The 23,119-nt window shown below is 54.4% G+C and overlaps 1 protein-coding gene across 2 annotated transcripts in view; it reads left to right on the top strand.

The window, feature by feature from the left end:
* MRC2 (mannose receptor C type 2) overlaps positions 1–23,119 on the top strand; it is a 51,175-nt gene that overhangs the window by 25,408 nt on the left and 2,648 nt on the right. For both annotated transcript variants that reach the window (XM_006912331.3, XM_015589696.2), the window contains exons 2-25: positions 4,105–4,506; positions 5,282–5,455; positions 5,679–5,843; positions 6,061–6,174; positions 6,664–6,807; positions 9,562–9,750; positions 9,914–10,068; positions 11,313–11,420; positions 13,398–13,513; positions 13,969–14,117; positions 14,741–14,958; positions 15,696–15,838; positions 16,982–17,084; positions 17,336–17,474; positions 17,586–17,621; positions 17,891–18,051; positions 18,147–18,214; positions 18,894–18,994; positions 19,299–19,441; positions 21,263–21,377; positions 21,497–21,660; positions 21,847–21,955; positions 22,496–22,734; positions 22,872–23,059. In XM_006912331.3, coding sequence (XP_006912393.1) covers positions 4,257–4,506; positions 5,282–5,455; positions 5,679–5,843; positions 6,061–6,174; positions 6,664–6,807; positions 9,562–9,750; positions 9,914–10,068; positions 11,313–11,420; positions 13,398–13,513; positions 13,969–14,117; positions 14,741–14,958; positions 15,696–15,838; positions 16,982–17,084; positions 17,336–17,474; positions 17,586–17,621; positions 17,891–18,051; positions 18,147–18,214; positions 18,894–18,994; positions 19,299–19,441; positions 21,263–21,377; positions 21,497–21,660; positions 21,847–21,955; positions 22,496–22,734; positions 22,872–23,059 — 3,491 coding nt within the window. In that variant the 5' untranslated portion in view covers positions 4,105–4,256. The remainder of the gene's footprint in view (positions 1–4,104; positions 4,507–5,281; positions 5,456–5,678; positions 5,844–6,060; positions 6,175–6,663; positions 6,808–9,561; positions 9,751–9,913; positions 10,069–11,312; positions 11,421–13,397; positions 13,514–13,968; positions 14,118–14,740; positions 14,959–15,695; positions 15,839–16,981; positions 17,085–17,335; positions 17,475–17,585; positions 17,622–17,890; positions 18,052–18,146; positions 18,215–18,893; positions 18,995–19,298; positions 19,442–21,262; positions 21,378–21,496; positions 21,661–21,846; positions 21,956–22,495; positions 22,735–22,871; positions 23,060–23,119) is intronic.

The following is a 23,119-nucleotide window of genomic DNA, read 5'->3' as shown; positions in this document are numbered from 1 at the left end:
CTTTGATTTTGATGTATAAATACAGTGGTGAGTGGCTCATTTAAACAGCTCTTCCCCCTGAAGAGCTGTTTGAGGTGTCACTGTTCAGGACATAAAAACCTGTAGAGGATTTTTATAAAAATTTATTGGAGCCTAACAGAGGATACACCTGGAAGCCAGATCGCATTGCAAGAAATGACAGTTGGCGGCTGCTTTTACGCGTTTGGAGTTAAGGAGGGAATGTCAGGGAGGTTACCTGAAGGTGGGAGAAAGCAGGTGGGGATTGGACTGCAGGATAGTTAACCAGATTGTGTGCTCTTTCGAAGGCGGTCAGAAAAGAGGCATCTCAAAGGTGTTAACCTAGATTCACAGAAACAGTGGACCGGGCCGGCTTAAGGCAAAGATAAACCTTTTATTAAAGTCATCTGCCTGGGGTGTGACTCCCCACCACGACCTGGCTAGTCAGAATTTATTGATCCGATCACCCTGTGAGGTTAACTTTCTGTAGAAGCCTTTTTTCATCCACACAGGAGCTCAAACGGAAGGTGGCAGTTTTACTGGTCAGAGTTTGGGGTTACCAGAAAAGCTAAAAATCAAGAGGGAAAATACTGGAAAGAAAGGAGTCATAGAGATATCCTGTACAAATTCTCTTCAGTTCCTTGGCGACTGCTAAACTGTGCACAGGCAGTTCGAACTGTAAGACTTTAAGGAATCCAGGAAGAAACAGCAGCTGGGAGGCAGAGGTTTCTCAGTTGCTGCCCAGTGTTGAGGAAACAGTTTAGAATTCAAGTTCCACCAAGTTAGAGGGGCTTGGTAATTGCCTAAGATTTTCCTTTGAAACTCCAGAAAGGCCTCACCTTATGATTAAACCGAAGGCTGAGGGCCACACCCTAAGACTAAAGGCGAAACCAAAACAGCCCCACCCCAGCAAATCCTAAAACCAAGTCTCTACAGGATCGAGGAGATCCACTGGTGATTTAACTGCCTGCCAGAACAAAACTCAACATTCTTTTTAAGAAAGATAAATCCAGACTCCCTATAACACATCATCCACGACATCCCGTATACAAAGTATTCAATAAAAAATTCAGACTCCTTATAACGGGTCCCCAATCTCCTGGGCCACACAGCAGGAGGTAAGTGGCTGGCTAGGGAGGGAAGCTTCACCTGTATTTGCAGCCGCTCCCCAGCACTAGCATCACTGCCTCGGCTCCACCTCACATCATTAGATTTTCATAGGAGCACCTGGCCCTGGTGCCAGAAAGGTTGGGGACCACTATCTTATAACATTATCTACAAGGTCTAGTATGTAATAAAAATTACTAGACATTCAAGCAGCAGGCAAAAGTGACCCATAATCAAGAGAAAAATTACTAGATGCAGATAATCCAGATGTTGAACAAAATATCAGATAATAATGCTGTGAAGAGAATTACAATCAAGTGCTAATACTCGAGATATGACCATATGGCTACTTTAGGCTAGGAGGCCATGTGGGCTTCTCTGATGACGATGTGACTTGCCAAGCAGAGGAAACAGTGCAAAGGTCCTGAGGCAGGAAAGAGTCAGGCGGCCTGTTCGAGGGAAGGGGAAGGTCAGTGACTTGAGCAAAGGGGAGTCATATGATCTGATGTCAGAGTGATAGACAAGACCAGGCTGTAGGATCTTGTGGTTCATAGTAAAGAGTTTGAATTTTATTTGAAGATGCTGAATTGCTCTTGAAGGACTTTAAGCAGGAGCGGGACTTATCCAACTTAGGTTGTTTTTTTCTTTTATTGTGAGTGAGGCTTTCATTTCAAATATTTAAAAGCCAATTGCATTTTTTTTTTAGCCGTGTATACATATTTTATTTATTTTATACTGTACTGTTGCTATTCCCATATATATATTTTTTGGTAGAAGCTTTTTTTTATGTTAGGGACTTAACTCTTTGCCTTTAACAAGTTATATATGTTTTTGTCATTTGAATTTTGACTTTATGGCATTTTCCTTGCTATGAAAAAAACTTATGTTGTGGAATTGTCGACGTAAGAACGTCTACACCTGTAGGGAATTTTTATTAGAATTCGTTTGAGCCAGGCTGAGGACGATGCCAGGAAGCACGATCTCGAATGGCCTGGAGAATGACAGTTTTGCAGTTTCTTTAACACATTTGGAATTAAGGAGGGGACACAAGGAAGATTATAGGAGGCTGGAAGAGAGCAAGGCGGGGATTGGATTACAGGATCGCTAACAGAATTTTGCTCTCTTCAGGGTGGTGGCGGGCTCTGAAAGAAAAAGAGGCATTTCAGAGGTGGTCAACCAAGGCACACAGAAATAAGGAACAGGGCTTGCTCGTGGCAAGGATAAACCTTTTTCATCAAAGTTGCAGGCCTGAGGTGGTGCTAGCCACCGTGACCTGCCCAGTTGGGAATTTGTGATCAGATCACCTTGTGAGGTCACTTTCTGTTAGATTTAGAATCCATCACTGGTTTCTTTATGAACCTTCGAGACACTCCAGTATTATTTGTAAAATAATTTTAAAACATTTACATATTTAAAAGCTCATTCTTGCTGGGCATAGGGAATAGCCAACAGAGGGGACGATAGGGCCAGCAGGGCAGAACAGGAAGAGCTTGGCATTTGGACTCAGAAGACTGGGACCAAATTTTGGCTCCATCTCTGACCAGCCTGTGACTCTGGTCAGTCATTTCCTCCACTCTCAGCCAATTTCTTTACCTATAACGTAGAATAATAATGACAATAACAATAGTAATAATAATAATAAATATAAATGGCACTGTTACCATGTGCCAGACACTGTGTCAAACACTTTACATGGATTATCTCATTTAACCTTTACAGTAGTCTTATGACGAGGAAACCGAGTCAGAGAGAGGTTAAGCGGCTTGCCCAAGCGACGCATTAAGTGGCAGCGCTGGGATTTGAACCCTAGCGGTTAGATTTGTGCTTTCGAGGCATGAAAATTGTCCTGGGGAGCTGGTACCTAATGGATGTAAAAATTCTTTGGAGACTGGGATGTGCTGTATGTGTGTGTTGAGTCAAGGGACTAAGTCAAGGGACGAGAAGAAGGTGTTGAAACGTGCACGTCAGGGAGTCGCTTACTGGCTGTGTGACCATGAGTTGGTCACTTCACGTCTCTGAACTCACGTTTCTCTCTCACTCCCGCTGTCTCCCCCCATTAAAATATATATAAACTTTAAGGTATAACAGCTTTGAGATAACCCACTATAAAACTCACCCATTTAAAACGTGCAGGTAATTGGGTTTTTAGTATATTCACAGAGTGGTGAAACTATCACACAGTCTAATTTGAGAACATTTTCATCATCTCAAAAGAAACCCTGTACCTTTTAGCAGTCACTCCTCATCCGCGGCAACTCAGCCCAGCCCCAGGCAACCACGAATCTGCTTTATATAAATTTAAGTCTTGATTTCTTAATCTGGAAAGTGGGTGTGCTGGGGGTAGGTTGGATTTCACTGTCTTCCACAGAGTGTCTGCCGAGTGAGGTGATCGATATAGGCTTAGGGAAACCAGAGAGCTAAATGCTGCCTTAAAAATAGGAGTGAAGTGGTTATGGAGGGCATGAATGGTTAGGTATGGGCTGTGGGGAGTGGTTTGGGAAGATTTTAGATGGGAGGAAAGGATAGAGCCAGTGAAGCTGAGGGGCGAGGGGGAAGAACAAGACAAAATGACTCCAGGTCAGGGAAGGACTTGGGCGGAAAACCACGCTATGTAACAGAATGGGATAAAGGTTGCAATGTAGTGTGTGATGTAAATGTTTCCACGGCTCCCATAAGATCTTCAGAGTGTACAGTAGTTAAGGTGCCTGTGAAGCTGGGTTTGCTTTTGGGAGTGGGACAGAGGGCTGAGTCCTGCCGCCAGGTGAGCCTGGGGTTAGAACAGGGCCGGCATGCAGGCTTTGCCTCCGCTGGACCCGGGGACAGCAGTGCCTCGCACCCCCACCTCAGGGGGTCAGTAGTGAGGACTGAGTGATTTAACATATGAGAGAAGGTTCACAACCCAGCACCAGATTCACGGTCACTGTCTGTAGGTGGCACTGGCCATCAAGGGCCAGCCAGGAGAGCCCCCGTGATGATTTCATGTCTCGCCTTCCCTTCTAGAGCCCAACGTCTTCCTCATCTTCAGCCATGGACTGCAGGGCTGCCTGGAGGCCCAGGGTGGGCAAGTCAGAGTCTCCCCAGGCTGCAACGTCAGTCTTCCTGACCAGCGCTGGAAGTGGGTTTCTCGAAACCGGCTCTTCAACCTGGGCACCATGCAGTGCCTGGGCACAGGCTGGCCAGGCACCAACACCACAGCCTCCCTGGGCATGTATGAATGTGACCGGGAGGCACTGAATCTCCGCTGGCACTGTCGCACACTGGGTGACCAGCTGTCCCTGCTCCTGGGGGGCCGTGCTGGCAACACGTCCAAGGCTGGCACCCCAGAGCGTGGCGACCAGACCCGCAGTGGCCAGTGGCACATCTACGGCACTGACGAGGATCTGTGTGCTCGGCCCTACTATGGTGAGAGGCCTCTTGCAGGGGAGGGATGGGGCCCCTCGAACCGGGGGAGTGGCGGCCACAGAGGGACAGACTCCAGGGTGGCGAGGCCTTTGGCCTCCACAGACCTTTGGCAGTCACATCTTTAATTGTAACGGGAAGTATTTTTGAATAAGAAAATTAACTTCGAATCATTTAATTTACTTGAAAATTATAAAATTAATGCACAATTGTAAAGACCTCAAAAAATACAGAAGTGTATAATGTAAGATTAAATGAAACTTCCCTTCCCCCGGCCCAGTGTCCAGGGAGACCCCAGGGTAACCCCCAGAGGTGTCTCGATCCCCGTTTTGCAGGGGTAAATGGGGCCCAAGGGCCTTTCCCGGTTTGCAGCTCCATCCTGGGGGTTCTTTCCCTGGAAGCCACCTTGGGTTCCAAGATGGAATCTGGGGAGGAGGGATGCACAGCAGGAGGCACGGAGCCTCCAGGCTGGGAAGCTGCAGGTATTCCTTTAGGCTCAGACCTCTGTGGGGGACGTGGAGGCCCCCTCACCCAGCTCGATTTTGGACAGACATTAGGGGCTTTGGAGGTCCCCTGCCCAATATGAGATGAGCAGCAGGACCTTTCCCAGGCTCCCGGGCTGATCTGCTGGCAGAGGGCGCGCCTTTAGGCCGCTGTCCGGGGCTACTGCCTCCTCCCCCACCCTCTGCTGACCCCTGCCCACCCCCGGCTCCCTGGGTTATAGGGTGTGGGCAGCTTCTGGGGTCGAGACGCCAAAGCCAGGCTCCCCTCCTTGCAGAGGTCTACACCATCCAGGGGAACTCCCACGGGAAACCATGCACCATCCCTTTCAAGTACGACAACCAGTGGTTTCACGGCTGCACGAGCACGGGCCGCGAAGATGGACACCTGTGGTGCGCCACCACCCAGGACTACGGCAAGGACGAGCGCTGGGGCTTCTGCCCCATCAAGAGTGAGAGCAGGGCGGCTCCCGGCGGGAGGCTGGCCATGGGGGCGGGGAGGTGGGCAGCATAACTTTGGGGACTGGGGCGAGAAGCGGCTATTCCTTGCAGCATGGAACAGCCTGTGTGGGGTCGCTGCACTCCATGAGGGACCTCCCCACCCCCGACGCCTCCCGTGTGGGCTCTGAAGGAGAGGACTGGGGAAGGACCCATGTCGGGCTGTCATGGTGACAGGTAACGACTGCGAAACCTTCTGGGACAAGGACCAGCTGACCGACAGCTGCTACCAGTTTAACTTCCAGTCCACGCTGTCGTGGAGGGAGGCCTGGGCCAGCTGTGAGCAGCAGGGGGCGGACTTGCTGAGCATCACTGAGATCCATGAGCAGACCTACATCAATGGTGAGATGGCGGGCGGTTCCTGGGGGGCCGGGGTCTGGCCCACCTGGGGACAGGGCAGGTGCCAGGAGCCTGAGATGTGCTCCCACCTTTGGAGGACCCTGAGCCTTATCTGCTTGTTGGGGGTAAGGCTGGCCTTGGAGGAGGCAAAGAGTGGGAGGGCTGAGGATGAGCGACCGGCTTCTCACTGTCGCTTCTCACTGTCACCTCTCGCTGTCAGGGCTCCTCACTGGCTACAGCTCCACGCTGTGGATTGGCCTTAACGACCTGGACACCAGTGGAGGCTGGCAGTGGTCCGACAACTCGCCCCTCAAGTACCTCAACTGGGAGAGTGGTGAGGCGTGGGATTTGGGGTGCAGGGTGGCCTGGGGACTCCGCAGGCACTCAGCCTCCTATTTATTCCTCCTATCCTACTCCAGGCGAGGTAGGGTGGGGGGCAGACTCCCTCCACCTCCTGGACTGGCCTCACTAGCCCATGCGGTGCCTTCCTGTGAATCACAACTAATGCTCAGGGTGCAGGGCCTGGGGAGTGGACTGGGTCTCAGCCCCCTCGTGCCCCTTCAGCCCGGTGCGCCCAGTGCACCCAGTGCACCCAGCGCACCAGCAGCCTGGCCAGGGGGGTGGGTTGGGGCCGCCACTGGTTGCTGAGTAGAAGGCCCAGGACGTGTGGGCCCCGGGGTGCCCAGTGAGGGAGGGCTGAGCCGAGCATCTTGATTCTCGATCTGGCTCGGGCTTCTGAGGGAGCAGGCGGTTTGGAGGAGCGCTCCAGGGGCCGGGGTGTGAGTCTCTCTCCTGGGGTGCTGGCGCCCCTCCCTCCCCACAGATCAGCCGGACAACCCGAGTGAGGAGAACTGCGGAGTGATCCGCACCGAGTCCTCCGGAGGCTGGCAGAACCGCGACTGCAGCATCGCGCTGCCCTATGTCTGCAAGAAGAAGCCCAACGCCACCGCGGAGCGCCCGCCGCCTGGTGAGCGGGGATGAGGGCGGCGGGGCGGGGCGGGTCTCATCTGAGTCACCGGGTCACAGCCACAGCCGGCCCAGCCCAGCAGCACAAGGTGACTCTGATCCTCCGATCCTCCCAGTTATTTAACGGCCCAGCTAGAGTCTGAACAAATTGGAATGTGCTGTTAGTTCGTTCTTGGGGGGATTCGTTGAGAACCGTGTTAAATGCTGGCATTACTCACCTTGTCCTTGTGGAGGTCCCAGTCTGCTGGAGGTGACAGACCTCTCAACACACAATCGGAATATCCTGAGTTGTGTACTCTTGTAAAAATGTGTAATGTTAGAGAAGGAATTGATTAAGCTTCTGAGAGTTGAGGAGGGTTTCACGGCAGTGACATTGGATTTGGGCCTTTCAAGTTGAGCGTAAGTTTAAAAAGGCATCAAGAGATGTGAGGTAAGGACATTCCTGGCAGAGAGAACTGCACGTGCAAAGGTGTGGAGCCGTGGGAGAACACAGCACTTTAGGCTGGAGGATAGACTCTTAACTACTTCCAGTGGGGTCCCCAGGCCAGCGGCACAGCGTCACCTGGGAGCTTGTTATCCATGCAGACTCTCAGGCCCTACCCTAGATGCATGAAATCAGGACCTGCATTGCACAGGATTCTGTACCTGCGGTTCATGAGCAGGCACAGTTTGCGGAGCACTGGCTGGGGGAACGGGGCAGGAGGACAGGCTGCAGCCAGTCCCTGAAGGGTCTTGGCCGCTACATCGGAGTTGGGTGGGGCCAGGTAGGCTGCGGGGAGCCTTAGCAAGTTTTTAAGCCAGGGAGCATCTTGCTGACGTTTGTGATTCTTAGAGATAGCTCTAGGGGCCTCATGGAGGAATTGTGGGGTAGGGCAATGGGCAGGGCACTGCTTTGGGGACTCTGCCCCTTACTGGTATGTGGCTGTAGGCAAGCAGCTGTCTCTGAGGTTCAAATGGAGAATAAACTCACCCCTTGCGGGGTTGTTATGAGGCTGGAGACCTGGCCACCCCCATAGGTGGAGGATGGTGTCTGTCTGTGTGGTTGGAGGGCCTCCTGCAGGGATCCAGTAGCCCTGGGAATGATGAAGAGGGGATTTTTACAAATAAAATGCAGAAACAAATCCACAAACCAGCAGAAAGTAAAGAGCTTACAGAGCGAAACTTCCACTTCTGACCATTACAGTGTTTCCAGAGACGGACTCAGGTCGTCAGCTTCTGTCTTTCCCCCTCCCTCCTAGGGGTTCAGGAGCAAAGGCTTAAAACCTTGGCCCCCCACACCCGAGGCTCCTCGGCCTCTAGCTGGAGGCAGCCTGGGGCAGGCACAATTCCAGGTCTTCCCAGAAGCTGCTTTCTGAAGGAAGAAGGGCCTAGTGTGGGCAGACCTAGCCTCTCTGTGGTCCCCCTCAGGCCTAGCCTCTCACCAAGTTCTCTGTCCCCTGGGTTTCCCCTGTGTTTCCCCGGTGTGGGCCCTGTGGCGAGTCCTCGCACTGACTTGGAGATATGTCTATAGCCTTGGACTTCCTATGCATGACCAGCCCGCATCTCTGTATGAGGCATTTTTCTAGGCAGCTTCTTCAGCCTTTCAGGTCTCATCACTCAAAAGCATGTCATTTTGTAGGCAGTCACCGTCGTGCCCCCAAAGCATCCACATTTCCTGAGCTCCCTGATTCCCGCAGCCCAAAGCAGGCCCCTGGGGTCTGAACACCCACTAGACTCGGATTCTGTCCAGGGCGGCAGCCTCAGGTCTTAGCTCAGCAGCCAACAGAGATGATTGACAGGTCTGGAGCCCAGGAGCGAGTCTGCTCTGGCTCTCATCCCTGCCCACTTTGCTGGATCACCAGGAAACGGGATGGCTAGACCTTGGAGAGGTTCCCAGAATAGAGTGGCTCTCAGAATCCCAGTCCAGGGCGATGCTTCGAGTGGGCACATGCTTTCCCGCCCAGCCAGGCAGAATCCTGCCCAAGTCTGACATTGTGGGAGGTTTGGTAAACTCTTATTTACTCTTGCCAAGGCCCAAGTAAGGGCTTGTTTGTCTCAGCTGCCCTTAGACCCCTATCCCCAAAGGGTGAACCTGAAATGCACGGAAGTGAGGGCAAGGAAATGCCTGAGACCAGTCCGTTCCTGAGCCCTGGGGTGCAGGGAGAGGAACTGGGGAGGGGAAAGTAGCAGGAAGAGAAATCCTAGCCAGGGGGTGCCCGCCAGCCAGCAGGGACTCCAGGGCTGCTGCCCTGGTGGAGCCCTATTTCCTTACTCCCTTCATCCTGGACCACCTGGACCACCAGCAGAGTCTACACTCAGTGGATGTTATTTGAGACGATGACAATGATTTAATTTATGAAGCAAGGTGGACATGAAATAAGTTTGCGTCTTAGAGCAGAAAACCCCGTTCGTAGAAGAGGAAAGTGGCCTCCCATGGCTGGTCTGTCTTGAATCCCCGACTGTCTCTTTCTGAGAGCCCCAGCTGGAGGGGCTGCCCCGTCTGGGGTGGAATCTGCCAGGAATCCCCGACTGTCTCTTTCTGAGAGCCCCAGCTGCCCCGTCTGGGGTGGAATCTGCCATGACCTCCTGGGGCTCTGCCTCTGGGCCTCCAGCAGCCCTGGGGGTTTTGTCTTTTCAGCATCATTCTTGGCAAGAAGGGCTGATGTGGGACAGGTTTGGGGAGGAGGTGACTTTGGGGCCCTGCCTGTGTTAATGCCCAGTGGGTCAGTGTCCAGGCAGCTCGGGTCCTGAGCAGTGGCCTCGTGGGTCTCTGCAGACGTGTGGGCCAATGTGAAGGTGGAGTGCGAGCCCAGCTGGCAGCCCTTCCAGGGCCACTGCTACCGCTTGCAAGCCGAGAAGCGCAGCTGGCAAGAGTCCAAGAAGGCGTGTCTGCGGGGCGGGGGCGACCTGCTCAGCATCCACAGCATGGCCGAGCTGGAGTTCATCACCAAGCAGATCAAGCAAGGTGAGAGGCTGCTCGTCCATGGCCGGTCTGGGATGGAGGACAGGGCCTCCCGATGCCCATCCCGTCCTGCCCAGGAGGCTCAGGGACTGTCCCTTCTTCCGCTGCTGGTGGCTGAGGCTGACCTCTCCATGTCTTCTCTCCCCTCTCTTCTTCTGCACCCCAGAGGTGGAGGAGCTGTGGATTGGCCTCAACGATTTGAAACTGCAGATGAATTTTGAGTGGTCTGACGGGAGCCTCGTGAGCTTCACCCATTGGCACCCCTTTGAGCCCAACAACTTCCGCGACAGCTTAGAGGACTGTGTCACCATCTGGGGGCCGGTGAGAACTCCCCCTCCCTAATGTCACGGGGCCCCAGCCTCCTGGCGCTACCCCAGCCCTACCCTTGGCGCCTGCCTGTAACCCCACCCCACGGCCTCTCAGTAGCCCCATCTTCCCCGCCAACCCCTTCCTTTCTGCCTGGAGAGATTGCCAGAGTTTGACTCCCATCTCCTCCCGCAACTAGCCGGGTCACCTTGAGCAAGTTACTTAACCTCTCCGTGCCTCGGTTTCCTTGTCTGTCAGTGGGTCACTGGGAGGATTCAAAGAGTTAATTCTCATGAAACCTTAGGGCATTGCCTGGAGCCATCTTGGTCTCCTGCCAGCTGCTCTTCTCTGCCAGCAGGTGGCATCAGAATCCAGGTTATGTGGACATGCTTCACAGGCCCAGCTGCTCTGTCTCTGTCTCAGGAAATTAGGGGGTGATGACTCTTTGCCGTGGCTTTGGTTCAGATGCTGTGTGGGTAGACGGAGGAATTGATGCCACGCTTCAAGCAGAGAAAAGAGACCCTTTGAAAAGGGTCAAAGCCGTAGAGATGGACTATCCACTCCAGGGACAGATAGGGCACTCCCCCGTGAGACACTGCAAACGGTGCCAGGGACTGTAGAGACAGCCATCTAGCATAAGGATGCTGTTTGGAAAGGTATAAACAATTATCTGTTGAGTGTCTGCTACGTGTCAGGCATTGTCCTGGGGACTGGGATGCACAGACACCTCTGCCCTGTGGATGGAGCTAAAGGCAGACAAACTGCTGGCTGGGAGGCTGAGGACAGAGGAGAGCTGCAGCCTTAGGAGAGGCCGGGGACTAGATTCCTCTTCAGTCCCATCAGCTGCGATTTGGGTCCGGGCCCAGAGCTTCTGCTCAGGCTGGATCTGCAGGTACTGGCTGGACACCTTGCAGAATCTCATCTGTCTGTCCTGTCATAGGTTCCATGAACATTCTCAGCCAGTGTGTCCTTGATAATTATGAAATGAGGTATAAATAATCTAAAAGAGTGCCTCTTCCTGTGTAGACAGTGCTTGTCGACATTTTAAGGCATTTGCACATCAACTGTGTGTGCTGTCGTCAGCCCCGTGAGGCTTATAGAGCTAACCTTGCTCTCCGCATTTTATAGACTGGAACATAGAGAGGTCAAGCCTCTTGCTCAGAATCACACAGCAGGCAGAGGCAGGGTTGGGTCTGGAAACCAGGTTTGGGAGATGGAGGGGAACAGGGCTGAGACTCCCTCTCACTCTGTGTTCCCAGGAAGGTCGCTGGAATGACAGTCCCTGTAACCAGTCCTTGCCATCCATCTGCAAGAAGGCAGGCCAGCTGAGCCAAGGGGCCACCGAGGAGGACCATGGCTGCCGGAAGGTGAGGGTGCTTCTGGAGCTGGGTGCTGGGTGGGGCCGGCCAGAGGGGCTCCCAGGGCAGGGGAGGATGCAAATCCTGCAATCTCCCACTGCACCCTCTCTTCCTTGGCACACCCTACTTCTACTTTCCAAACTGCTCCTTCCTAGATGGAGTGATGTAGGGTGCGGTGGGGTGGGGTGGGGGTTTTTGGGAGGAAGCAGAGTTCCTTACCCCATCCCTGAGCGGGCTCTCCATGGGGAAGCCACGTCCCAGAGGCAGCAGAGAACAGGAGGTGACGGTAGGTGGCCCCCAAGTCTGGCTAGTCTTCATCCTAGTGGAGGCTGCTGGCGCGAGCCGTGTCCTTTGCACCCCAAGTCCTGCTTTCCCACCTCTGTCTTTGTGATGCAGTGGGTGCTTGTCTGTCTCCGGAGGAGTGAAACCATCTGGTGTGTCCCTCCTTGTGCTCCTCGCCCCTGGGGCTCCCTCAGGGAGGGAGGGGATTAGGACCAGATGGGGGAATAAGGGAGTGGGGGAGTGAGGCTACAAAAGAGGGCGAGAGTAGATGATCACCCCATCTCCCTCCTCCAGGCCCCCCAGGCCCCCGCGACCCCCACTGAGCAGGGGTGTGAGTGGTGTGGATGTATAGGGGACACGTTGTGGTATTTTGATCCCTGACAGCTCCATCTTCTAGGCCGTGGTCCTCCCGCCAGCTCCTCGCTGCCAGTCTGGATCCTCACTCTGTTTTCCTTTGGATTAAGCCCCCTTACCACACACCCCTCCCCACCTACACCCCAAACTCTCCCCCAGGGGAGGAGCAGGAAACACCAGCAGGTGTGACCCCCAGTGCGGAAGAGGGATGGAGCAGACAGAGGCCTAGCTGAAGAGTCTGGGGGGCCAGCATCGTCAGTGACTGGCTCGGGGGCTCTGTCCTGGCTTGGGTGAGGCGGGGGTGGGGGTGAGGAGGAATTAACAGCCCTGGCACCAAGGCTGGTCTGGAACGTGGAGCGGGGCGGTGTTGAGCAGCCATAGTTAACACTCCGGGAGAGCCAGGGGTCTTAGCACAGCCCTGCTGAGCATATGGGGACCCCCACCCACACACTCCCGTGCGTGCGCATGCACACACACAAGCTTCTCCTCTGTCCTGGCTCCTGCCCAAGGAGCTACATCTCTCTCTCCCCACCTCAAGCCCACCCCAAGGCTTCCCACTTCAAGGCCTGCTAGAGGCAAAGGCCCTGGCAGGCATTGGTGTCATCTTAGGAAGAGCAGGGCTATGGTGAGGACAGACACAGCCTTTGTGGTGTGGTTTCCAGTCCGGGCTCCACCTTGTACTGTCTGTGTACAAAATCAAGTCACGTAATTTCTCTGAGCCTCAGTTCTTCATCTGAAAGGCAGGAGCAGAGAGCCCCTTAAAGTGGCCCGAGGGGAGAGGGGTGTGCGGGGTACGGGAGCTAGCTGCTCAGTGTCTCCCTTCCACAGCTTTGCCGCGCCTTGCGGAAGGCCTGTCTCCTCTCCCAGACCCCCAGCCAGGCGCATCCTCCACTCGCTCCAGCTTTTCCAGGCCCCCGAGGACTGCCCAGCCCCCTTCACACCCTGGCAGCTCGCCCAGCCTTTTGGCGTGGTTTCTCAGCCAGCTGGCAGTTTTCCCATTGCTTCTCTTAGTTTAAATGTTCAAGAGGAGTCTGATGGGCCACTCATCTTTCTGTACCAGGCCATGGGCCAGATCACTGGCTGCCCCTGATCAGCCATCCTTGGGCTGTGCTTCCACCCCAGGTCTGGCAGTTGTGGGTAATGGTGGGAGGGGCAGTGTGAAGTGACAAGTACAGAACACAGCACAGAAAGAGCTGTCTCTGGTGTCAAACAAGTCCCCGCGGTCCTGTCCCCAAGCCTGCAGCTCATTCCGTGATACCACTGATGGCATCCTTCTGCCCCAGAATTTATGGGTGACAGAGGAGTATCCTCCCCACGGACACCCCTCTTTTGTCCACTCTCTCGAGCCAGGGTTGGAAGTGGCACAGCCCATCCTGCTACTGGCTGGGAGAGGACCAGGTGACCTACAGTGACGCCCGGCGCCTGTGCACCGACCACGGCTCTCAGCTGGTCACCATCACCAACAGGTACGGGATGGGGTGGATGCCCAGGCCAGCCTTCACCCCTGTCCTGGCCTAATGTGGCCCCTCTACCAAACTAGATAGTATCCTGTCATCAAGCACAGAGGGACCCGAGTCCTTTGAGCTTCAACTAGATCCAGGGCTTTTTCTAATATTGTCACAAGAATGTCTTCCGATTATTAAATGACCCCGGGGTGGGGCGGCCTGGGCAGGGGCATGAACAAGTAGAGGTGTGGGCTGTATGCCCAAGAGAGGACTTGGCTGTGTCTGATTTTAATCCACTTTATTCTCAGCAGAGCATGGAAGTGTAGACCGCAGAGGGGGTGCTGGGTTGCTGTGTGTCAGTCACAGGGTCTCCAGGGGTCCCCACTTCCCTGAGCAGGTTACTGGTCGACTGCTGCACCTGGCCTGAGGCCCAGGGAGTAGCGGGCTTCCTGCCTTGACCGGCCTGTTCCCCGTAGGTTCGAGCAGGCCTTCGTCAGCAGCCTCATCTACAGTTGGGACGGCGAGTACTTCTGGACCGCCCTGCAGGACCTCAACAGCACCGGCTCCTTCCGCTGGCTCAGCGGGGACGAGGTCATGTACACTCACTGGAACCGGGACCAGCCCGGTGAGCCCCTCCTCCACGGCACTCGGCCAGCCCCCTTCTCTGACTTCCTGTCTGCACCTGCCCTGCCAGGACCGAGTCCCAGGGCTTCCCCGTGAAGTGAGCGTTCGTGCAAGGTGGTGAAGCCATTTGGAGCACAGGCTCTGGAGCCACACCGCCTGGCTCAGATCCTGACTCTGCTGTTTACCAGCTGTGTATCTTTGAGCCTCAGTTTTCCCATCTGTCAAGTGGGGATAATGGTACTTTCCTTATAGGGTCGATGTAGGTTTAAATGGGTGAACATATATAAAGCTCTTAGGATAGCGAGCACAATATAAGTGATTGCTATTATTACCACCAGTTCACACTCATTATCTTTTTTAACCCTTTCAATAACCTGATGAGGTTGATGGAACAGGCTCGGAGAGGTTAAGCAACTTGCCTAAGCTCTCACATAAGTAAACACAGAGCTAGGGCTTCGCCTCCGTTCCCTTCTTCCCACCTGGGCCCCAGGCCCCCAGAGCATGTCCTTGCAGAGATGGCCAGGCTGGTTCCAAGTGCGAGGGTGGTGGTGGTGCCCCACGGGAATGTGAGGGAGTGCCATGCCTCCTCCTCAGCATAAGGGGTCTCCCTTCTCCCTCCTTCAGGGTACAGCCGTGGGGGCTGCGTGGCCCTAGCCACGGGCAGCGCCATGGGGCTGTGGGAGGTGAAGAACTGTACCATGTTCCGGGCTCGCTATATCTGCCGGCAGAGCCTGGGCACACCAGTGACACCGGAACTGCCTGGGCCAGACCCCACCCCCAGCCTCTCCGGCTCCTGTTCCCACGGCTGGGCCTCAGACCCCAAACTCCGGCACTGCTACAAGGTACGCAGCCTGTTGGCATAAGGGGAAGGAGAGAGAAGAGGGCAAAGAGGCAGCTTACCTTGGGGTGGGGTGGGGGTGGGGCTGTCCCAGACAGTGGCCCGGAAAACACTTCTCCCCACAGTGAACTGCAGACAGAGAGCATTTCTGGTGAAACTCTTGCCAGAATCTGAGGCCTGGCACATAGTAGGTGCTCAATAAACGTTTGAGGACTTGAAGAAGCCATACGGATCATTGGTTTAGAGGTTTCCACCTGTTGGGGCCAGGCCGGTTACACTTTAGAATCCCCTAGGGCGCTGGATAAAAATAAAATCTTCAGGTGCCACTGTGGAGAAAAGGATTCAGCAGGTGGGGGTGGGGTCTGGTAATCTGTATTTTTTAACTCTGCTGGGTTTGGGAGCCACTGGTATATGTAGTCCAGGGTCTTTCATTACATGAAAAAACTGAAGTCCAGGGAGGGGGAGGGACCTGCCCACAGCAAACTGTGGCTTTGCCGAGATAAGTGCCCAGATCTCCGTGCTGGTTAGGGGGACTGAGCCGGAGGCTTTTTCCAGGACCTGCCTGTGCTTACTCCTCTCATCCAGGCTCATTCTCTGATGAGCAGGATTGTCTTAGCTAGCCTAGACCCTCTGTCCAGTGAGACCCCATTCCTCCTCCCCACTGCTGTCGTAGGAGGGCAGATGTCCCCTGGATAAGCGGCCAGTGGGGACAGCTCGGACAGCTGGACTGTGCTCCTGCAGGTGTTCAGCTCAGAGCGGCTACAGGACAAGAAGAGCTGGGTCCAGGCCCAGGGGGCCTGCCAGGAGTTGGGGGCCCAGCTGCTGAGCCTGGCCAGCTACGAGGAGGAACACTTTGTGGCCAACATGCTCAACAAGCTCTTCGGGTACTAAGCCTGGGGTGGTGGCCTGTATGCATGTGTGCGGTTCTTAGTTTTGCTGGGCAGGGGCCAAGGTGAAGCCGACTCCAGTGAGGCCTGTCCGAGGTTTTGGAGTGACCTCTGTGTCCGCTACTAGTGCCAAGACCATCCCTGTCCCCCTCAAGTAGCCCTGGAGCTCTGAAATCAGAGATCCTGTGTTGCCCACTAGCATGACAGAGCCAGCAACAACATCCCCCCAGACTCACAAACTTTTACTGTCCACCCTATCCCTCCTCCATTACAGAACCTTGTACAAGCTGATCCAAGTCGCATGTTTTTCCTCCACCCTACACAATCCCATAATAACCCACGCTACTCAATAAAAAGCTTATTCTGAAAGACAGGAGAAAGGCTACAAAAGTGAGCATTTGCCCACGGGGGTCTCTCCAAGACCCCATCTCTCCTGTGGGCTCCGGGCATCTTGTGACACACACAGCACCTATAATCCCTTAGCACCGGGAAAAATCCAGATGGATCCAGGCTTCCTGAGATCTTGATTCCGGGGGTATCTCCCCCCAGCAAATATCACGATTACATTATTTGAGTAGTAATTGTAATAGCTCATATTGATCCCTTCTCGCTAGGTACCAGGTACTGTGCTAAACATTTAATCCTCATTTAATCCTCTCAGCAACCCTAGGAAGTAGATTTTATTATTGACCTTGTGGGCTGAAAGAGAGAGGGTTGGGTTATTTCCCCAAGGTCACAGAGCTGGTCCATGGGCGAACCAGGCCTGGAATCCAGGTTTATCTGATTCCAGAGGTCTATCCATGCCTGTTGACTTACTCAACTCTAAAGTGAAGCTTCCAGAGTCTTGCTGGCAGAGCAAACCCCACCCAAAAGGAAGCCGGGGAAGAAAGTCAGGCCACCCACCACCCCGCGAGGCGAGCTGGGTGCCTGGTCCAGCTAGCTCTCAGTTCTCTGGGGAGAGAACTTGTAAGCGCCCCCAACATTGTATCCCCTTTCCCTCCCCTGGGAAGGGAAGCCAGATGAGGAAGCCCGAGGCAGTGGGGACTGCCTGGGTCAGAGCTACAGGGGGCAGGGAGCATGTTTGGCCACTGCTCCTCTCACCCCAGTTTCTTTCGTCTTAACCCCTGGGTTGTGCCGAAGTGAATCTGAGCCCGAGTTCCATGAGCAGCACTGGTTCTGGATGGGCCTGAACCGGCGAGACCCAGCAGGAGGGCAGAGCTGGCGCTGGAGTGACGGCCTAGGGGTGAGCGGGCAGGAGGAGGTGGGCGGAGCCTGTGGGAGGTGGGCGGGGCCCGAGTAGGCATGTTCTTTTTGTGGGGTGGGACAGGACCTGGAGGTGGGTGAGGTTTAACAGATAGATAGGGCCTCTGGCGGAGCTGGCCTGTAAAGGTAAGGTAAAGCTCAGGTGAGGCCTCTTATTCTTCTCTCCTGGGAATGGGGGCAGCCTGCGCCTCGCGCCTCAGGACCCTTTCCCACTCTGATCTCCGTTTTCAGTTCTCTTACCACAATTTCGATCGGAGCCGGCACGATGATGACGACATCCGGGGCTGTGCTGTGCTCGACCTGGCCTCCCTACAGTGGGTGGCCATGCAGTGCGAGACGCAGCTGGACTGGATCTGCAAGATCCCTCGAGGTTGGGTGGGGTGGCTGCGGGGGGACTAGGAATGGGGTGAAGGGCCCAGGCCGGGGGTCCGAGGGAGGGTCTCCTTTTCCTGCAGCGACTCTCTACACGTTGTCCCTGTAGGCACAGCGGTGCGGGAGCCTGACGTCAGCCCACAAGGTGAGGCCCCCTGCCCATCCTGCTCCCCATAGTAGTCCAGAGAGGGGCATCACCTCCGGGCCAGGGCCTAGCCGGGACAAAAAAAAAAAGGGTTAGGGATTCGAGCCAAAAAAGTGGAGATCGGGGCACCTGCAGCCCGATCGGCCAGGGATGGGTGGATTTGCAGGCTCGCCTGCCCTGGCTCTGCCCTGGACCCGTTTTGTCCTTCTCCTGGTGGGGCAGGCAGCTCCAGCCTGGCGGTCACTCCCACCCCCGCACTGCCTCCGCAGGTGGGCGGGAATGGCTGCGTTTCCAGGACTCAGAGTACAAGTTCTTTGAGCCCCACGCCACCTGGGCACAGGCACAGCGCATCTGCATGTGGTTCCAGGCTGAGCTGGCCTCCGTGCACAGCCAGGCGGAACTGGACTTCCTGGGGCACAACCTGCAGAAGGTGGGCACGCGAGGGAGCAGGAGGCTGCGGGGTTGGGGAGGGCAGGCTAGGAGCAGGAGAGAGCCAACCTTCACCTGCTCGCTGGGCTTCCCCAGTTCTCCCGAGGCCAGGAGCAGCACTGGTGGATCGGTCTGCACACTTCACAGAGTGATGGGCGCTTCAGGTAAGGGGGGGAAGGGGCAGTAGGTGTGGGAGGGGGTGCAACCCCAGGCTGGAGATACGGAGGCTACACAGCACACAGAGATAGATGGATCTGGATTTGAATCTAGCTCTACCCCTTGGTGGCTGTGTAGCTTTGAGCAAGTGACTTAACCTTTCTGGGCCTCAGTTTTCTTTTCTGAAAATGAGAATAATGAGGCCCGCCTGGTAGGATTGTTGTGAGACTTAGAAATAAGATATGTGAAGTCCTTAGCACAGCATCCAGCACGTGATTGGGCACTGAATCATGGCAGCTCATATTATGCTGCACTCACTTGTAAATAAGGCTTCCTTGGAACATGGGCAAGGACATCTGACGTCCACGGGGGCCTCTTTGTATTCGGGGCCCACTTCCATGCATTGAGGCAGGAAGGATCAGGAGCACATGGGTACCATTGCCCGTGGAGCCCCGCTCTGAGATTCTTAGACTCTCCAGTTAGATCAGTGTCCAGGGAGGGCTGGGCGGCACCAGATCTTTGGGTCGCCAGCTGCAGTGAGGACAGTAGCCCCACTCCTCAGCCTACAGATGAACTCCTAAACTTGGGCCCTTCCTGGACTTGTTTCCCACGGCCTTCATTGCTATATAGGGGGGAGGTAGAGCCTGGGGCCACTGCTGGAGTCACCCCTGCTCGGTGCCATTGCAGGTGGACAGATGGATCCATTATAAACTTCATCTCCTGGGCACCTGGCAAACCTCGGCCCATTGGCAAGGATAAGAAGTGCGTGTACATGACGGCCAGTCGAGGTGAGGGCGAGATGGGGGCAGAGAGGGTGCAGAAGCCGAAGAGAGGGTCGCGAGCGGGCAGTGAGGCGACCTTGGGCAAAGGCCATCAGTCTCTTCTTATTCTCTTTGCTCCCATAACTCAAGAAGGGCCAGACTAGAGAGGGGAGGGCCTGTCCCCAAGGTCCCACAGCCATGGAGGACTTGAGTTCAGAGTTGGAATCGAGGACCTGAGCCCCAGCCCAGCCTCCTCGTGGGGCATGAGATGAGGGTGCTGCCAGCCCTGTCCTGAACGGGGAGTGACAGCCCTCTCTTCTCCTTTCTGCAGAGGACTGGGGGGACCAGAAGTGCCTGACAGCCTTGCCTTATATCTGCAAACGCAGCAACAGCACCAGGGAGACACAGCCCCCTGACCTGCCACCCACGACGCTGGGGGGCTGCCCCTCTGGCTGGAATCAGTTCCTCAACAAGGTAGGAGGGGAGGGGCACCCAAGGGAGTCAGGGGAGAGGATGTGATTATGGGAAGGCCGAGCCTCAGGAGTCCTGGCCCTTTGGTGACATCAAAGTCACAGACACTCGCCTGTGCCCACCAACTTCTTCTACTTGGCCCCAGGCCAGTGCTAGACTTCATGGAACATGACTCAGTGTAGTAGCACCTTCCGATTCATCAGGAACTGAGCTTGTCCAAATAGTTTGGTGAGTTTTCTAGGTCAGTGGTCATCAGACATTTTGATAATGCACTCCTATTAGTAAAACAAAATACTGAGCATTAAAGTTTGTGTGTGTATATTATATATATGTGTGTATACATAATATGTATATTTAATTCCATACTAATATGACTAATGTTATATATAGGAAAATGCACAAGAATAAAATAATATAAAGCATGAGCTAAAGGTTTAAAAATGGCACTCTTAAGTTTTTAAATTTTGCTATATTAGTGGTAAAAAAAATTTTGGGGGACTCACTCAAACTATCAATTATAATCATTGTTAATATTTAAATAATTATAAAGAGCACAGTGGTTGCATATTCTTCATTATTTTAACAATTCTTGGTCTGATGACACTGTGATTCATGACTCACAGGGCTTGCTTGAAGTTCACATTATTTCAAAACATGAATTTAATGGTTGCAGATTAAAAACTTGCCTCACTAAGACAAATAGATTGAAGTGAAAAGTTTATCCATTATCGGCTGGACTTTCTAAGGCATTCGCTCCATTTTTCAGTCCTTCTACTTAAAGATTTTTCTGTAAGAATTGGCTAGTAAATTTCTGTGTTTTAAACAAATAACCCTCATAAATTAATCAGAAGACCTGATCAAGTAGGTTGAAAAACAATGTCTGGCAGACTTTTAAAAATAACAGAAAATTTTCTTTCAAAGTATTTTGAGTATGCAGGTAGGAAAGTTTGGGGCAATAAAATTAATCAGAATGGGTATGTTTCTAAACATGTTTTCAAAATACTCCCTCTAGAATGTGAGTTTCTTTCCCGGAGTGGTTCTGTTTGCACCCTGGGCTGATCGATCAGACCTGATTAGACCTTTGTTGTTCTTACTGATGGCTGAAAGGAGCTTATCCAAGGAAGAGAAGGCAGAGGTTTCCTTGCTGTTTGTGCTGGTTTCATTATCATGAACTTCAACCCACTCTTTCTTTGCAGGATATCGTAAGACCACTAGGCTTGACTGTTAGGATTAGATTAGGTAACCCTAGATGATAATCCATAAATCTTTGTCATACATTGGAGTGCAGCCAGCCTCTTAGTGTCATGGAGCTTACTCTCTACAGAATAGTCAAATGAATATTATTCCTTTTCTGTTAAAAAAAAAAAAAAGGTATGTGTATTATTAAAACTTTGGAAAACAAAGATCATCGAAACATAAAGATAAAAGTACCCTAGAGATGATTGTGTAAGTTCAAAGAGCAAGACAACGCGATTTCAGACGACACTCAGGAATGTGTTTAGCAGGAAGTGAGACAGACCTTGTCCGTCCTCCCAGTGCTTGGCCCAGGCGCCATTGTCATAGGTAGTACAGCCTTTGGTGGCCTAAAGAAGTCCTCCCACTAAAAATTCCCCAGAGCGTGGGCAGATGTGTGTGGTCTGCTGTGCCAGGTTGAGAGGATGCTGGAGCCTTGCTCAAGGAGACCCAGATATCTTGGTTCTGATATTTTCCTCACAGCCCCCAAAGCCTCTGCTGGGCCTGCCACTGAGAGGTACGCAGTAGAGTTTCTGGGTTTGTGGAACAGGGAGGTGGAACTGGACATCACACCTCTCCCTCCTCCCCCAGTGTTTCCGAATCCAGGGCCAGGACCCCCGGGACCGGGTGCCGTGGTCAGAGGCACGGTTCTCCTGTGAACAGCAAGAGGCCCAGCTGGTCACCATTGCAAACCCCTTAGAGCAAGGTAGGGCCAGTCCCTGGGGAGGCTCCAGTATCCTCTGACACAGTGCCCCAAAATGGCTAGTGCAGAGCGAGCAGGGGGCCGCCCTGTCACTCACGACTCTCTCTTCTGGGGGACTGTAGCATTCATCACAGCCAGCCTGCCCCATGTGACTTTTGACCTTTGGATTGGCCTCCATGCCTCACAGAGGGATTTCCAGTGGGTGGAACAGGAGCCTCTGCTGTATGCCAACTGGGCGCCGGTGGAGCCCTCTGGCCCGAGCCCTGCTCCCAGTGGCAACATACCGGTGAGGAAGCCCCTCCCCACTCTCCTTTGCCACCCACCCCTTGCCCCACTACCCTAGCTCATGGCACTTGCCTTCACTCCCTGGGTCCCCCCTCTTCCAGCCTCTTTGCTCATAGTGCCTTTTGGGGGCAGTGGCACAAGGAGGAGGCAGCTGCTGGGGCTCCCCTGAGCAGCTCCTTCCCCCCAGACCAGCTGTGTGGTGGTCCTGCACAGCCCCTCAGCCCACCTCACTGGCCGCTGGGATGATCGGAGCTGCACGGAGGAGACACATGGCTTCATTTGCCAGAAGGACACAGGTATGTGTCACCAGTGAACTTGGAAACCCCAGCACTGGGCTAGATACTGTGGGCCACCCCAAGAGAAATGAGACGTGGTTCCTGACTACAGGGGTCCCTGGGGTCGCCCTCAGAGTCTTGTATCTGCTTGAGAAACGGATAGGCAGAAAGGCCAGGTGTCAATCAGAAGGCAGGGCAGTGAGCACCGAGGGGTCTCAGGAGGGAGGTTTGGGGTATGAAGGGCTGACCAGGAAAGACTAGGCACTGGGCATGCGTGCTGTCAAGCGACCTGAGGTTCTGAATCTGAAGCGCTTGCAGCTCCACGCATGGGCTCCTGGGGTAGGAGTCGGTCAAGGCTCTAGCTCACTTCTTGATTTATTAGCAAGAGTGTATTATTGCTCATAACAGTGGCTAACACTTACTGAGTGTTAGTCTGTGCCAAGAGCCGTGCCTGGTGGGAACTCCGTCTCCGCCTAACTCCTGGCTCGGCTCCAGCCTCATGCCTGGGAATGGTGGTGAGAGAGGCAGAGCCCAGCCTGAGCCCTGTCCCTTTCCCTGTAGACCCCTCGCTGAACCCATCCCCAGCCGCATGGCCCCCTGCCCCGGGCACTGAGCTCTCCTACCTCAACGGCACCTTCCGGCTGCTGCAGAAGCCACTGCGCTGGCATGACGCCCTCCTGCTGTGTGAGAGCCGCAACGCCAGCCTGGCACACGTGCCCGACCCCTACACGCAAGCCTTCCTTACTCAGGCCGCCCGAGGGCTACACACGCCACTCTGGATAGGGCTGGCCAGTGAAGAGGTGGGCTCCCAACCCCTGTTCCGGCCCCGGGGCTGGGCCCACTCCCCTGATTTCTCTTCTCAACCCCCTGCCTTACCAGCCCCCACCTCCCCTGGCTGGTCCCCTTCCTCCCACCCTGATGGCTCCTTCGTGCCCAGGGCTCCCGGCGGTACTCCTGGGTCACGCAGGAGCCGCTGAGCTACGTGAGCTGGCACGACGGGGAGCCCCAGCAGCCGGGGGGCTGCGCCTACGTGGATGTGGACGGCGCCTGGCGCACCGCCAGCTGCGATACCAAGTTGCAGGGGGCTGTGTGCGGCGTTAACGGCGGTGAGTGCCCACCGCTCGGGTGGGGCGTGGGCAAGGCGAAGACAGTTCTAGGAAGGACTCCGGGCCACTCTCCCTTCTG

This window comes from Pteropus alecto, unplaced genomic scaffold, assembly GCF_000325575.1.
Source record: "Pteropus alecto unplaced genomic scaffold, ASM32557v1 scaffold134, whole genome shotgun sequence".
In the NCBI taxonomy this organism is placed as follows: Eukaryota; Metazoa; Chordata; class Mammalia; order Chiroptera; family Pteropodidae; genus Pteropus; species Pteropus alecto.
Note: the sequence above shows the minus strand (reverse complement) of the source record. Positions and strands in the feature narration are given on the sequence as shown.